The sequence below is a fragment of the Mercenaria mercenaria genome, chromosome 12, assembly GCF_021730395.1.
Source record: "Mercenaria mercenaria strain notata chromosome 12, MADL_Memer_1, whole genome shotgun sequence".
NCBI lineage: Eukaryota > Metazoa > Mollusca > Bivalvia > Venerida > Veneridae > Mercenaria > Mercenaria mercenaria.
Window position 1 is genome coordinate 7,496,822 of NC_069372.1, and position 16,769 is coordinate 7,513,590.

A 16,769-nucleotide genomic window follows, 5' to 3' on the forward strand; every position below is an offset into this window, starting at 1 on the left:
ATTTTTGTGTTGCTGTGTCTCGGGTTTAATTTTTGAGCAAGATAAGGCCTATCATTATTGTTTTATCCGTGGATATTCAAACATCAGGAAGTAGCTTGGTATATTTTTATGGTTTTATTTCATTTTGTAAAACTTTTCCCCTTTTTAATTGAAACTTTTAACGAGATTTTAACTTACAGTTTAGTTTTTACAACAACATGTATTTTTCGTCTCCGGTGCCTGATTCATCACACCAATGAGTTTAACAAATGTTCTGAAGCAATGATTGTTAATTGGCCAATATCTTTAAAAACTACAGTAAATACTTTTTTTAACCTTAATTACCATGCTAAATTTCTAAAATGGACTGGTCTTTCATTCAATTTGGGCACTATCCATTTATTATTTGAAGAGGTATTCGTTGAGAATTTACTGACTGAATAGCGAACAGTGCTGACTTTGGATGTGCAGTCTGATCTTGGTCTGCACTGGTCGAAAAGGCAGTCACTTGCCGCCAGCAGGCTAACGGTTAAATTAAGTATTTTTAGAACAAAATTGTTATCATATCATTTCTTCATGTCTAGTATTATAAGCACTTTGCACGACCTGAGCTCAGTAAAAGAAACATTTCGGAGTAATTAAAAGTTTCCTGGTAGTTTTTGAGACGCCCTTTTAAAGTACCGTCTTTATCTTGCTTTTAACTTTTTAGGCCTCAAGACATGTTATCTGCATATAGCACAGCTCTTCTTTTTACAACATGGAATATAGGTAACGTGTGCATTTATTCAGACACTCAAACTTGCTAAGTGAATTATTAGACAAAATATTCTTGATGAAAGTTAACATACTAACTTCTATAGTTACTAGTTTTTAGCTCGACTATTTAGTCTTTACACTAATTCCCCGTTTTGTTGAAACACATAATTCCACATTTCGTCTATACACAAAAACCCGGTACCACCCCAAATATTTTCAAAGTCCATTGAGATATTGCTTTCATAATTTGCATACTTGTTTACCATCATGACCCTAGTCTGTAAAAAGGAAGAGGCAACTCTATCAAGCATTTTGACTGAATTATGGCCCCTTTTCGACTTAGAATATGCTTATTGTAATGTTAAAATTTGCGTATCACCCCAAATATTTTCAAAGTCCATTGAGATATTGCTTTGATATTTTGCATACTTGTTTACCATCATGACCCCAGTCTGTAAAAAGGAGGAGGCAACTCTATCAAGCATTTTGACTTAATTATGACCCCTTTTCGAGTTAGAATATGCTTATTGTAATGTTAAAGTTTTACTCATACTAGGTTATATTATACTATCAAGCACTGAGAATAGTCGAGCGCGCTGTCAACTGACAACTCTTGTTAGACTTGTCTTACATCGAAAAGGTTCGTTGTCAACTAGCAAAACAATGTTCACTTCATTAAAACGAGGAATGGGCATTTTATATTTACTTAAAATTTTAACTGTGCCTTAGATTTCCGATTCAAAAATATTAAGATACCATCCTGTCTAGCTTGCTATCGGGGTAGATTTTTCCTTCACCTTTTAACCGGTTAAAATACAAGACATATGTACAAGTATTAAATGCAGTTCCAAAACTCGGATTAGAACATTATTAAGGACGAAATACTGCACAGCAAAATAAATACCATTTAATTGTAAAAATCGTTTTTGTTTATTCGGTTTGTGCAAGAAGGGTACAGTATCATAATTATGTCTTTAAATTGTGTCTTCTGCTTCAGGTGTATTCGGTAGCAGGTGCTATTCCGGTTATAACTGGGCCGGTTGGGGAACATGCTCACATAGTTGTGGGGGAGGCTTCAAAGTGCGTCACTGTTACTATGACAACACCTACGAGAACGAGAGATGTGGAACTAGATGCTTGAATGGGGGAGAGTTTTATGGCGGGAAATGTCACTGCGTGCCCGGGACAGTGGGAAGATGTTGCGACGGTAATAATATGTATTTGCATTTTATCATCCTTAAAATCTAATTGCAAGACCAGAATGGACATCCTATTTATATGCAACATCCAAATTGACGAATTCCCTAAACTGAGATGAAAAAAATCGAAACTTTTGAAAAAATAAGCCAGATTATTTTTGGGGGGCTTTATCGATAAGATATAAACTACGGTAGATATTAATATGGGTTAATTTGATTAAATTCGTTTTCAAAATGGATATTTCAAGATATTCTAACGGAGGAAATTGCCTCTTCGTTTGCCTCCGTGTATATCAAGTTCATTGCCACAGGTTTCACGTAATATATAATACCTATCGTACAATCCTCATAATTCTAATGCTGGATACGAGGGTTGACTGGTTGAGGCATTAGGTCACACCAACAAAGTTCGGGCCCTAATATTGACTGGTGATTTTCAAGATTTAACCCTTACCATGCTGGACACGACTGATTTTGCCTTTGCGGCCAGTGCAGATCATGATCAGAACTGTTCGCAATTCAGTCAGTATTTTTTTGGTAAGCACCCCTTTTAACAGTTAATGGTACTGTCTATTGAGATATGGACAAGTTCATTATAGAAATTCAGCAGGGTAAGGGTTAACTGGGGAAGGAAGTTATTCCGGGTGCCCATCCCAACATTATTTAATACACATGCGGACCCCAGGATAATGTAATTCAGAATATTTGCTGTTTCTATTTGTAGATATCAAGGAATGTGACAGTAACCCGTGCAAAAATGGCGGTGTTTGTGTTGAAGGGATTAACCATTATACGTGTAACTGTCCGGCAGGCACCACTGGTCCAAACTGCGATGGTAAATGTTACATTTATTTCATGTTGTTAGGTGGATAACTGGAAAGTGAGAGTGAAATATATCAGGCTGATATTTTCACAGAGAAAGAGTATCAACTATAAAAAGGATAAAGTTGATTCGATTCACGCGAGAATTGTGGAGCCTGGTCGACCGTTGTAGCAATGAGGTGTGGGTTGGCTTTCTGGCTCGCGCCGGTTCGAATCTGACACTATATCTGCAATCGTTCCATTGTAAAATTTGTTCCTGGTCAAAGCCGGGTTAAGGATCCTTGTAATCAGTTCAACTACGTAAACGAAATCAAGAAAATATTCTCTCCACCTACAGGTTAAAAGTACATTAAATTTTGTAAAATCTAATAATCTCATCCATAACTTTCAGATATTCTAGAATGTGCAAGCAACCCTTGTAAAAATGGAGGCACGTGTCACGAGCACATCAACTATTACACGTGTGATTGTGTAGTCGGAACAACAGGACCTAACTGTGACGGTACATATATAATTAGTTGATTCAGCAAATCCACAACTAAAATGTATAATTATAAAACTCTGCTGAATAAAACATAACACTGAGATATTTATACATTACTAAACACTTGCTTAGAAAGAAGACACATATGTCGAAGAAGACAAGTTATGATATAGCTTTATATAATTACCTAAATTGTGTTCTGATTTCGGAACGCAATTACACATTTTTCAACTTCCTGTTAACAGATATCCTTGAGTGTCAGAGCAATCCTTGTTTGAATGGCGGGACTTGTATTGAGCACATCAACGGGTACTCGTGCCAGTGTCTTCAAGGAACCACTGGCTACAATTGCGTCGGTATGTTACAATTTCACCACAATATGTACACGTGCAGGTGTTTTCAACTGCATTTGAGCTTTAGTTCGATCATGTTCACAATAGGTGTTTTCAGCTGCATCTGAGCTTTAGTTCGATCATGCTCACAAAAAAGTGTTTTCAACTGCATTTGAGCTTTAGTTTGATCATGCTTACAAAAAGGTGTTTTCAGCTGCATTTGAGCTTTAGTTCGATCATGCTCACAAAAAGGTGTTTTCAACTGCATTTGAGCTTTAGTTCGATCATGCTCACAATAGGTGTTATCAACTGCATTTGAGCTTTAGTTCGATCATGCTCACAATAAGTGTTTTCAACTGCATTTGCGCTTTTGTTTGATCATGCTCACAATAGGTGTTTTCAACTGCATTTGAGCTTTAGTTCGATCATGCTCACAATAGGTGTTTTCAAACTGCATTTGAGCTTTAGTTCGATCATGCTCACAATAGGTGTTTTCAACTGCATTTGAGCTTTAGTTCGATTATGCTCACAATAGGTGTTTTCAAACTGCATTTGAGCTTTAGTTCGATCATGCTCACAAAAAGGTGTTTTCAACTGCATTTGAGCTTTAGTTTGATCATGCTCACAAAAAGGTGTTTTCAACTGCATTTGAGCTTTAGTTTGATCATGCTCACAATAGGTGTTTTCAAACTGCATTTGAGCTTTAGTTCGATTATGCTCACAATAGGTGTTTTCAACTGCATTTGAGCTTTGAGAATTGTTTTTGATCAGTTTATATAATTTTATTTTCGGCTATCTCTGAGGCTTTTATAGCACAGAAAACGCAAAGCACGATAAACACCTTTGTTTTTTCTTTCCACAGATATCCCTGAGTGTATAAGTAATCCGTGCCAGAATGGAGGCACGTGCGTCGAGATGATAAACATGTACAAATGTAATTGTCCCCCAGCATATATAGGTGTAAACTGCGAAAAATGTGAGTCAGAATGTTTTTTTTACAAATGCTGAACACATTATATGTTTCCAGGTTGTTCTCACATTGATTTTCTTCTAGCATAGCATTTCGTACTTACTAAATTAATGGAATACCATTTGATATAAATAGGTAGTGTCTACAGGTACAGTGTAAGTTTCTTAGGACACAAGAAAACGACTATACATGTATTTTACTAGATCAGTAGATAGAATGTAGACTGATTTACATCCATGATTTTTCAGTCTCTACTTTCGGCCCGGAATTTTATTTACAACTGTACTGTTGCTTCTAAAGAACTGAGAGTAATATTTTTCAAATTTGTCTAGCTAAAAAATACACACTTTATTTCACATAAAACTACATGTATAAAGTATTAAATAGCAAAATAATTGTTCAAACAAACATAATTACCTTAAGGAAACTTTTGTGATAAGAAAGTGGGTTTTTAACTAAAAGTGTTGTTTTTTTCGTTTTTGTTGTGATATGTTTTACTTATTGCTACTGCAAGAGGTAATCAATATCAAGGACGTAAAAAGTCATATCCTTGTGAAAACTGAAAATTTTTCTTACAGATTTACTTGCACTACATGACAGTGTATGTCGTACCGGAAGTAGGCCAAGTTGTTACATTGTCTTTCGTACCAAAGATACCTGGCAAGGGGCAGAGGTATATAAAATAAGTTTAGTTCAAGAAGAGTTGTGTTCTAACACAAAATCCATTTTATGCAAGACTTAAGTCTTACTATTTTCAGTGTTATTAAGTTAAAGATTTGATGCGTCTATCTGTCTCTTTGAAAAGATTTATGTAAATTATCTTTTAAAGGAAATGACCATGTTGTTTATAATATTCATTCTGTCGTCTAGGTCTTCTTACATAATTTAAGTCAGTGAAAAATTCAATTTCGGCTTAAAACAGAGAAAGTTATGAACATTTCAATATTAATCAACATGGCGGCCGTTTTGTTTCCATGACGACGAAGACCGAAATAGTGGATTAAAATTCACTAAAACTGTATTACCTTAATTCTTGACGTGCATTTCAAATACTTTTTTCGAATTAGAATAAAAAAAGATATCATTATTTACATCTTGTATTCAAGAAAATATTTCTGGTAAGGTACAGGCTATTTCGCAAGCAGGCAAACATTCCACTCACACAATCTGCTAGTTGAAGCTGTCTTCGTCGTCACTGTTTTAACTGCACGAAACAGCACACCTGCAATGTGGTTACAAGTCCCTAACGTACCAGCCATACCGTAACCTCTAAGGATTTCTCCACCTGGCTGACCGACACTATCTTTCCGAACAATCAACCAAACATTATATAGCTCTTATTATTAATACGCCGTGAAGGCGTTGCTTTGTCTTCAAACATTTGTCACTATTTGCGCGTATGTTACGGAGGTATATTTCCCTGACCCATTCGCAGTCAATGTATACCCATAACCTTTCCCTTCCTTATACTCATTTAGCAGATGGTACCCAACTTCCTTTGGTGTGCTGCAGCTCAGATACGTGGAACTGTCAGCTACATATATTGGCAGCCAAAAACTCATTGCAGATTTTTCTCCTTTCCAGCCAAATGTTAAAGGGAATGGGTCTGGCATAATTTCAAATAAAAATACATTTAAATCAATTTTCACCTTTTCCTTGTACTCGTCTAGACAGACAATGCCAAAGACTTCACTGATGTCCTTGACAATGCCTTTAATTCTTTTGGGAAGTCATTTTCAAGGTCTCTATTTCAAAGAGTGTAGAAAGTTTGGATTGATATTGTTTTGTTGCAGGAGTTCTGTGAAGCAAGGAATGGGCATCTAGTTATACCAGAAGATACAGAAGAAGCTCTCTATATTGAGAACTATCTGGAATCTATGAGAGGTAAGTTACAGATACAGGAGAACAGAAGATCAGGATAAAACATGGTTTGGAACTGGGCTAGGAGTGAAACCAAAATTTGCAGTCCTGTTTGGCGCCATATAACCTATACTGTGTTGGTGCGCCGTAAAACCCGAACAGATAGATGATTAGAGGGATTGACTTCCATGCCGGAAACTTGACAGAGCCAGTGCTTTATAGTAAAAGAGGTTGGGTTTGGGTGATGTCTGGGTATGTGTAGGTGTACACTTTAACTACAGGGACTGGTGTCTTTTTGTGTGTGTGTGGGGGGGGGGGGGGGGGGGGGGGGGGGGGGGGGGGTAAAAATGGCCTATAGTTTCAAAATTATTGACCCAAAGAGCTTGATACTGGCCCCTGTGCAGAACCGTTTTAAGATTCTAGTACGATCGGTAGTACAGGTATGTCGAATTTTGCTTTAGATAAGACATCTATTGAAAGCTTGAAATAACATTATCTGTAGGGCTAGGCTAATACATGTTCACCAAACTAATACCTTTTTATACTCATTCAGTTCGGTATCCAGAGGCATTGTTTTGGCTTGGAGGAAAGAAGTCGGGAAGAAGCCCTCCATACTGGGTACATGGCGAACAAGTGACTGCTTACAGGTACACACTTTAAGTCATACAAGTCCAAGCAATCATAACTTAAAGAAAGAAAAAAATGTGCAATCGTCAATCCATATACATGCTTGCTATGGACCCGTTTGGAACCAGTCTCTGAATGCCACCTTGTCATTGGTCAGTTTCACCATTGAGCTCAGAATCAACCAATCAGATTCTGGAACTCTTAGACTGGTCTCCATCACTGTATTATGACGAATTCTCTGTTGTGGAAAAAAGTGAGATGCGAGCAGTGTATCTACTGCATTATCATTCGTTTTACTCTTTGTAATAACAGTGCATCGCTGTTTATTTCAGCATATAATTTGTCTGAAGTAAATTCGTATCCAGACTTAGTAGTTTACAAAAACTGTCCAACTGATATTTTTATGGCTGACCAGCACTCAGATATCCTTCATCCAATGTTATAGAAGTTTATAAAATGTCACATTCCTTTTGTAGTTTATAGAACTTTTTTTTATTAATCATATTTTCTATAATGTTACACAGTTGAACATCACGTCTAACTTCCCAGATTGACTTTTTGTTCTGTTTTCCACTGGTCTTAAGCAACCACCTGTATTAAGCAGACATACTGTGTTACTCCATTGGCTGGCTGCTTAAAACAGGTTTGATTGTGCCTATACCACTTACAGGTGGCCTGTGGGAGTATCTGACAATCTACCAGGAACTCAGTGTCTAACTATGGACGGAAGATACAACTTTGAATGGCAGGGTTTCCCATGTGACAGACCCACATATTTTTTGTGTGAAGAAAAGTAAGACTGTTCATCAATTTTATGTAATTTGATCACCAACACACATTAGTGAACACATAAAAAATCTCATTAATTGTTTTATTTTTTGCCTAACCATAAATAAGTCATTCTGAAATTTTATTTAGTTAGAAAGCAGTACAAATTTATGTTGTCAAAAAATGTGATCAGTTCCAATCTTTAATCAAAAGAAAACCTGAAATAAAGTATCATCTATTTTGTCTTAGGCAGGCAATTTTACTTCATAAAGTTAGAATTATTAAAACTCAAATTGATTTTTGTGTTACTAACAAATGTTAGTCTTTCATATATTTTCAGGGTTCCATTTCAGCTGAATCACACCGGTCCAGTGGTTGGTTAGAAGAAAATATATCAAAGACACTATATTTAAAATTATATATAGATTTATTGAATGATGATTGTTTTTCTTAAAAAATATATAACAACATTTTAAAGTATCACCATGAAAAGGAATGCATACAAAATATGCAAATGTTTATAATACAAATCTATGGACTAATCCTTTTGTTGGAAATGACAAGCATATAAGGTCATACTTCGTTAGCTTGAACTCGACAAGCAAAATTTGTGAGTTGTCAGAAGTTCGAGCCATCAATCAAAATAAGTTACACAGGAATTTTGCGGGGACCTGATGACGAGTTTGAGCATAGGGTGGTGTATGAATTTTCCAAGTTCGAGCTAATGAAGTTTGACTGAATGTGATTTTAAAACACAAGTGGATTCCCCAGAACTTTTTATGGTTAGTCTGATGTTACTTTTATATGTTTTATATAAAATAAAAGAGACACCTATTTTCCTTCCTCTGAAAATTGTTGTTATTTTTTTATAATAGTTGAGAGCTCACATTCTTTTGTAATTTTTTCCAGGTTGTATAAATGGCTCTAAACTAACCAACACAGAATGTTATGAAAAATCCGTAAAGAGTATAAAACATTTCAGTTGTTGAATACAATTAATATTTTCTTTGATTTTTTTCTTCACAATGACACCAGTTTGCACTTAATTTTCAAAGGTCAGATGTAAATTTAAATTTTAAGTAACATTGAAAAGGAAGATACTAAATTTTTTTCAAAAACAAAAGTGAAGCAAAGCCTTTATTAACCCTTTCCCTGCTAAATTTCTATAATGAACTTGTCCATCTTTACATTTAGACATTTATAATTAACTGTTAAATGGGGTGCTTACCAAAAAGATACTGACTGAATAGCGAGCAGTGCAGATCTTGATCAGACTGCATGGATATGCAGGCTGATCATGATCTGCACTGTTCGCAAAGGCAGAATCTATTGTGTCCAGCATGATAAGGGTTAACCTATCTTCTCTGGGTGACAAAGGCATTTTCAATGTTAATATTTAAATCTAAACAATAAACAGGTGCTCTTCCTGCAATGCTAAGTTTCATTGAAAATTATATGCATCCCTTTTCAGCAGTGAGGTACACTTTATAGATTTTACACACTGCAATAAAATTTATAATATTTAAACCTTAACAATATTTATCTATTTATGTACTATATCCTTACATACAAAACACAATAATTAAGATGTAATTTGTTTGCCCTGATCTGGTAGATTGTTCAGAACATCTGCTACATAACAATCATCAACAAACATTCAAATAACAACAGCTGTCCCAACTAGCCCAGCAAGAAGTCAAGCATACAATTTTTTTCACTGAGTGAAATGTATATTAACCAGAGACTATGAAAATATAGAGATAAAAACAAATTCGACATTTTAGAAAAGAACACAATGTGAACATGCATAGTACAAAAAGCTTACTAAAGTAAACTGCTTCTGGGTCAAGGTCACAGCTTACAAATAAAGCAAGGCCCTCGCCCCACTAACATTTGAACTTTGTGACCAAACTTAGCAGACAACAAAAATTTATTCCTACTGTAACTAATGCATGAAACTTACTGAATTTTAATCTGCTTCCTGGCCAAGGTCACTGCTCACAAATAATTATAAGTTATGTCTTTGACAATGTAACAGTTGAAATATGTGACCTTCAAAATAGGCAGAAGACAGTTCATCCAATATTCAGAGGCTTTCCATTGTTATTAAAATCTGACAATTAATTACCACATACATGTATTGACTTTGTATGTATAAAATAAATGTAAATTAAATTTCAACCCTTCTAAGTTTTATTGTAGAAATTATTTTCTGATAAAATCATTGTAATATACAGTCGAGACTGTTTTAAGAGACCGACTTTGGGAAGCAGCGAAAAAGGTCACATATGACAGGGAGTCTCTTAAAACAGTCTCACTTAACAGGATGATGCTGGTTTCATATATTTTTCCAATTAAAGTACATGAATATCAGATACTTATATATTGGCCTCTTTTAAGGTAGGAGTGGAAAATGATTAATTACTATTTCTTTAATTGCATATTGATAAAATATAAATTTCAAATAATTTGCATCATTCGTATGATGTTGATAAAACAAATTTAAGCTCATGATCTGGCAAGAAAATAAAGGGGAGCAGTAAAATATAAATGTTCCATTTGAACTATTTACACACTGAGGTTTATGATATTTATATTTTTGTGTATTAGTTGTTCATTGACATTTATTCGATTATTGACTGCATCTTTAATCTGTGTTTCGTCGTTTCCTGTTAAATACCGCCATATTTTTGTTTCACCAGGAATAAAGTTAATTTATGCACCGACTCCGAATTCTTCAGCGACTTTATACGCTGGTTTTCCCTAATCGAGCAATTCAAGTGCCTTAACACGCTGTTCTAATGTCAAAATAGTTCTTTTTTATGTTTTTCATCAGCCATTTTTTGTAAACAAATAAGTTCTCGTCTCAAACAACTTCACGCGAGATAAAGAACGGTAACTCTATCGTGTAAAATCTTGCGAGGGAGCGTCTCAAAGTCGCTGAAAACGGTCTAAATATCGATTCGGGAGCCTGATTTCACAGTCGCTTGTCGCGTAAGGCAGGGGGTTGCTTAATTCAGACTCTTTTAATAGTAAATTGCGTCCGGAGCATAAAATAGGGTCGCATATGACAGGGAGTCGCTAAATTCAGGGGTCGTTAAGGCAGTCTCGACTGTATCTGCTTTCCTATAATAAATAAGATATTATCAAGTCACATGGTTTTTATCAGTCTAGAATTATAAGCAACTTACAAAAATGTTCAAAAATAGACAAACAAAAATAATAAACAAAAAAAGAGTGAACATTTGAGAGTGAAAAAAAAAACAAAACACAAAATTTATCACTTTGTTGTTGACCGAGATTTCCATTATATATATATTTTGTTTTTATCAAACTACCTGTACCTTTAGATCATCACAGAACCATAGGTGATAGCATAAACCAGAGAGTACAGTGTAGCAAAAATAATGTTTCTTTGCTTTGGGTCTAGTGCCGTTTTTTTCAAAAATAAATTCAGATTATATGTAACAACGGGCATTACACCAAACCAGTTTTTCTGGATTCTGTACTGCTAAACTGTTCTGCACAAGTAAATGCCAACTTCCCAGCATGAATCAAGAGGTGGTGGCTGAATAACTTCAGACGTAATGTATTGTATCAATTGTCGTAGAAAACATACACCTAGCCCTGGGACTGAACTCATGGCTCTATGATAGGTAGATCTGTAATCTCCCCCACTGAGCTAAATGGGCAGATTGTATCACTAAAAAGCTTGTCATATCTCTCATTTGACGAGAGAAAATGCAGTATCATCATCTAAAGTATCAAGATCAGATTGTGAAGCAGTATCATCAAAACCTCCTGTCATATTGAAAGGCGACATCTGTGAGGGCGTGTTACTGTTTCCTGTGTTACTGAGAAATTCAAGATCTTCGTCGGTTGCCGATGCCTGAAAATAAATAAATGAAAATTTGTCAGTAACACGACTTGAAAGACAGTGTGGCACTTTTACGTATCTGAAGCTTCTTAATAAAACATAAATCATAAATATTCCAATATGAAAACTGAAAGAGCAGGAGTAGGCACTGCCAATGAACCAGATTCATCAATGTTCAAAATGAAGACATAAAATCTCTAATTTTCTATGTCAAAAAGGCCCTCTGTTTCAAATATAAAATAGTCAGAAAACAAAACTTACCTCTCCTAATTATGCATAAATATTAGAGAATAAATTTGGAAAAACTTTTGAGATGTATCAGAAAGCCTAGAATTAGTTTTGTGAGGAATTAGTGCCTAATGAATGACAAGTACTTACCTCAATGAGATTAGAGTTTTGTTTCGGACTACTGAAGCTTGAGAATGGAAGATCCTTCATCTCCTTTGGGGGACTCTCTTCATCATTCACCTATAATGTAACAATAAAACAGACTATAGTTGGGGACTCTCTTCATCATTCACATATAATGTAACAATACAACAGACTATAGTTGGGGACTCTCTTCATCATTCACCTATAATATAACAGTAAAACAGACTATAGTTGGGGACTCTCTTCATCATTCACCTACAATATAACAATAAAACAGACTATAGTTGGGGACTCTCTTCATCATTCACATATAATGTAACAATACAACAGACTATAGTTGGGGACTCTCTTCATCATTCACCTATAATATAATAGTAAAACAGACTATAGTTGGGAACTCTCTTCATCATTCACATATAATGTGACAATACAACAGACTATAGCTGGGGACTCTCTTCATCATTCACCTAAAATATAATAGTAAAACAGACTATAGTTGGGGACTCTCTTCATCATTCACCTACAATATAACAATAAAACAGACTATAGTTGCGGACTCTCTTCATCATTCACCTACAATGTATCGGAAAACAGGCTATAACTGGGAGACTCACTTGGTCATTCACCTATAATGTATCAGAAAAACAGACTATAGTTGCTAAAAGTAAGTTTAACTGTAACAATAAATCATCTATAACACAACAATTTCCCTATATATCTCACAGCCTCCAACTAAAGGGATGGATAACTTCTCTAGATTATTCAAGAGGTAGATAACTAATAAAAAATCTCACACAAAGTATGTCCTTCAAGGACTTTCAATGTAGCAAAATTCCCAACAGATCATTTTTACTGCAAAAGTATAACAATCTTTACATTCTCTTTATTACAGTTAAAATAATTCAACTGTCTAATAAAAATGCCTGGACTGACAGAATTGTAAATATCCTTTTCTAAAGATTTAATGGCATGACAGAATGACAGTGCTATTTACAGACTATGTAATAGACATGCCAATCAAAATAAAGAAAACCAATCACAACTGATTACTAATTTCAACTCTAAACTCCTGTCATGTCTGAGGTTATTCTGAAATAGCAATAAATCAGTAATGACATGTCAGTTTGAAACAAATATTGCAGAAACAGCTGTTTTTTTTTGTGTTTTTCAGTGGTTCATTGAAAACATAATGGTAAATTATATTGTTATAAACTCACTTTTTCACTGTTTCCACTGTTTCCACTGAGTTTATTGCATAAGAATCTACAATATTTTATAGAAATTCTTTGCTCATTGAAAAATAAACTTTAATACAGTCCGGGGTGACTTTTAATAAGGAAAACCTATTATACTATGCCACTTGTTATTGAAATTTCTGGTTTATTTTTACCATAATATCATGTTATAAAGCAGTGTGTGTTTTTCTGATAAAAGTTACTATAAATTTTAAGACAACTTAAATTATACACAAAAAAAAATCACCATAAATGGTCAACTTGTGAATATAAACAGATCAGTTTTAGTATAAAGAGTTAACAATTATTAATCGCACACCTCTCCGGGGACAAAGTTGGCTTCATTTGGTGTGGTTGACCGACTTCTATATTTAGCCTGTTTAGGTAGATCTGTTCTCATGGCAACCATCTGTATACGCATTTTCTCAATCATCCACATAGGTACAGTAAATCCCGACAACGACTCTACTGTTATACCTGTGGCATCTCTGCAATGGAACAGAAGCTTTAGTGTTTCTCAGTGAATTATTGGAAAATTAGTGTGATTAGTTTAATCTTTACCCTGCTAAATTTCTATAATGGACTGGTCCATGATTCAATTTGGGCAAAACCATTTATTATTTGAAGGGGTGTTCGATGAAAATTTACTGACTGAATAGCGAACAGTGCAGACCATGATCAGGCTGCACGTATGTGCAGGCTGATCTTGGTCTGCGCTGGTCGCAAAGGCAGAATCATTTGCCGCCAGCAGGCTAAGGGTTAATATCTTCACTGTGAAAAACATGTTAGAAACAATAAAATGGATAAAACTTTATTAAAACAGAAGATACGAAGAAAATTTGTTTGTGCTACATGTAAGATCAAAATATCTTTTGCTCATAAATATCGTATCTTACATTTTAACTAGGCTATGGAAAAAATATCCTCTATACCATAAGTTATTCTGAGGGATCAAAATTCAGAACATTGTGTAGTCATACACATTCAAATTTCACTTGTAAACTCTAAATCTGAAAATAAAAATGTGTAGCTAGCCACAAGATTTTTTGACAATTTTCAGCAGATGCTTTTTAGTACTGTCTACAGGGCTTTTTTTTTCTACATGTAAGCTTACACATACATGTCTCGAAATGACAATTCCTATATTTTTGCTATTCGTTTTGAAGCTTGGTAAAGCAAACATAGATTTCAAATCTAATGGAAGACAGCAGAAATGTTACAAACTTGTGTTCTAGCAATACATGACAACTTTATGTAATCACCTAATTCCTATGTCAAAATATGTCAGGATTTAAAAATTCAAAATAGCTTTGAAGCTTGGACATGAATTGACGGAATTCAAAGTTCTGAGGATAAAATAAATGAGTTTTCTGTCTTTTTGTTGAAATTTAGTTTCATAATAAGACATTGATGTGCTCTATCATGAAAACCCAAAAAACTGCAGCTGCTTTTGAGAAAAGCGCATGTCTCCCACAACTGCCTAATCATCTAGATTGGCCTTTCTTCTCCATTATGTATCTGAGTCAACCATGCACCAAGACCTGTATCACTGGCATCAGTACTTTCCGTAATTCAAGGGCCATAATTCCAAAGTGCCTGGACCAATTTGGCTAGTTATCGAACTTGGCTGAGGACTTATTGGTAAACACATTTTGTTTAAGTTTGGTGAAGATCGGATGAGAACTGGTCGACTTAAAGTGTGGACAAGATCTGTGACAGACAGACGGACGGATGGACACACAGGAGTAAATCAATATGTCTCCCACCATACAGTGGTGTGGGAGACATAATTATACTTACCGGTATACTGGTAACTGATTTTCTTAATAATAGTCAAACAGTCAAACATTAATGTGAAAAATCCAAAATAATGAAATACTTCTGAAATAAAAAACTGTATGTCATCATTTTCAAATTACATACCTCCAATTTCATAAAAGTGAAACACTTTTCATTCCATTTATTGCGACAGAAATGAAAGTGAAAGGAGCTATCCTAAAATTCTAATTCCATTTGTTGGGAATAATCAGTACTGGTATCCTATGTCATATTATGTGGAAGTACACAGTTCTGACTTCAGTGGAGTTGGACTCCCGACCTACAGGTCAATGGGGCCACACGTTTAATCCCAGGGCAAGGCATGTGCTCTCCCTAGCAATTTGATAGAAGACATTGTGTCTGAAATCATTCGTCCTCTATCCATGACTAATGTGGACTTACTAGTGGAGAGTAGCTAAGTACTGGTACACAACCCAGGAACACTGGTTAGTTAAAACAGCATGCCATCATGTATCTGAAAGAATGTTAAAAAACTGCAAACCCCCAAACAAAACAAACAATAAATAATAACTAACCTATACTCATCATTTAAAGCGAGCTCTCGAACATCATCAAGAACAATGAGGTAAGATTTGCCGCCAGTTGCTGGCATGTGCTGATGTTCATATAGCCACGTCTTGTCATCTTGGTCACCACCATACTGAAATATTAAAAATCAAATATTCTTTAATTTACATCCCCAACAATAAAACAAGATAGAATCACAAAATTCAGTGTGATTTTAAAATGGTTAGTACCATAAGTTTAGCAGTTCGTGCATTTATTATTATAATGTTTAAATAAGAGCACCGCCTTGCGGGTGCAGACGCTCATCTGATTTTTTTGTCTCTGCATAATATTTTCTAAGTCCAAAAGGGGCCATAATTCTTGCAAAAAGCAGGATGGAGTTATGTTTCTTGCTGTACAGAGTCAGCTTTTGATGGTGAACAAGTGTTGCAAGTTTTAAAGCAATAGCTTTGACAGTTTAGGAGAAAAGCTGACCTAAACACAAAACTTAACCAAGAAATCTGATTTTCTAAGTCCAAAAGGAGCCATAATTCTAAGACTTGCAAAAAGCAACGTAGAGTTACGGTACTTGCTGTGCAGTGTCCGCTTTTAATGGCAAATAACTGCTCCAAGTTTTAAAGCAATAGCTTTAACCATTAAGAAGAAAAGCTGACCTAAACGCAAAACTTAACCAAGAAATCTGATATTTTCTGAGTCCAAAAGGGGCCATAATTCTTGCAAAAAGCAGGTTGGAGTTATGTTTCTTGCTGTACAGAGTCAGCTATTGATGGAGAACAAGTGTTGCAAGTTTTAAAGCAATAGCTTTGACAGTTTAGTAGAAAAGCTGACCTAAACATAAAACTTAACCAGGCAACGCCGATGCCGATCAAAAAATCAGATGAGCTAAAAACAACAGATGCACCATTTTTTGTGCAATATCAATATATTTTATCTATCTTTTTAAGCATATAACAGATTTTAACATGTTAGGAAAAGTTAGGACTATTTCTAATAAATATGAACTAAATTTATCATCGACACGCAGTACTGCATCATGAGATAAAACTGTATAAAAGTCAAATCACCTTGAACAATTCTGGGTGTTTCATGTACAGCCTTCCTCTTGTTGCTCCAAAACCCATAGCCCTGAAATAACAATACCA

General features: G+C 35.1%; 2 protein-coding genes across 4 annotated transcripts in view; one reads left to right on the forward strand and one right to left on the reverse strand.

The window, feature by feature from the left end:
• LOC128547203 (fibropellin-1-like) lies at nt 1-8,649 on the forward strand. The gene is made up of 12 exons (XM_053519097.1): nt 1-98; nt 689-747; nt 1,733-1,942; nt 2,659-2,769; nt 3,148-3,258; nt 3,486-3,596; nt 4,435-4,548; nt 5,121-5,215; nt 6,336-6,426; nt 6,956-7,049; nt 7,700-7,822; nt 8,138-8,649. Exons 2-12 carry the CDS (start codon nt 699-701, stop codon nt 8,178-8,180), a joined length of 1,152 nt encoding a protein of 383 aa, XP_053375072.1. The 5' UTR covers nt 1-98; nt 689-698; the 3' UTR covers nt 8,181-8,649.
• LOC128547202 (uncharacterized) overlaps nt 8,206-16,769 on the reverse strand; it is a 24,990-nt gene continuing 16,426 nt past the window's right edge. The window contains exons 13-17 of one of the 3 annotated variants that reach the window (XM_053519093.1): nt 16,692-16,752; nt 15,636-15,760; nt 13,601-13,769; nt 12,053-12,142; nt 8,206-11,686 (exon numbers count right to left, since the gene is read on the reverse strand). In XM_053519093.1, the coding sequence (XP_053375068.1) occupies nt 11,522-11,686; nt 12,053-12,142; nt 13,601-13,769; nt 15,636-15,760; nt 16,692-16,752 (610 nt within the window). In that variant the 3' untranslated portion in view covers nt 8,206-11,521. The other 2 variants (XM_053519094.1, XM_053519096.1) reach the window with 2 other exon arrangements.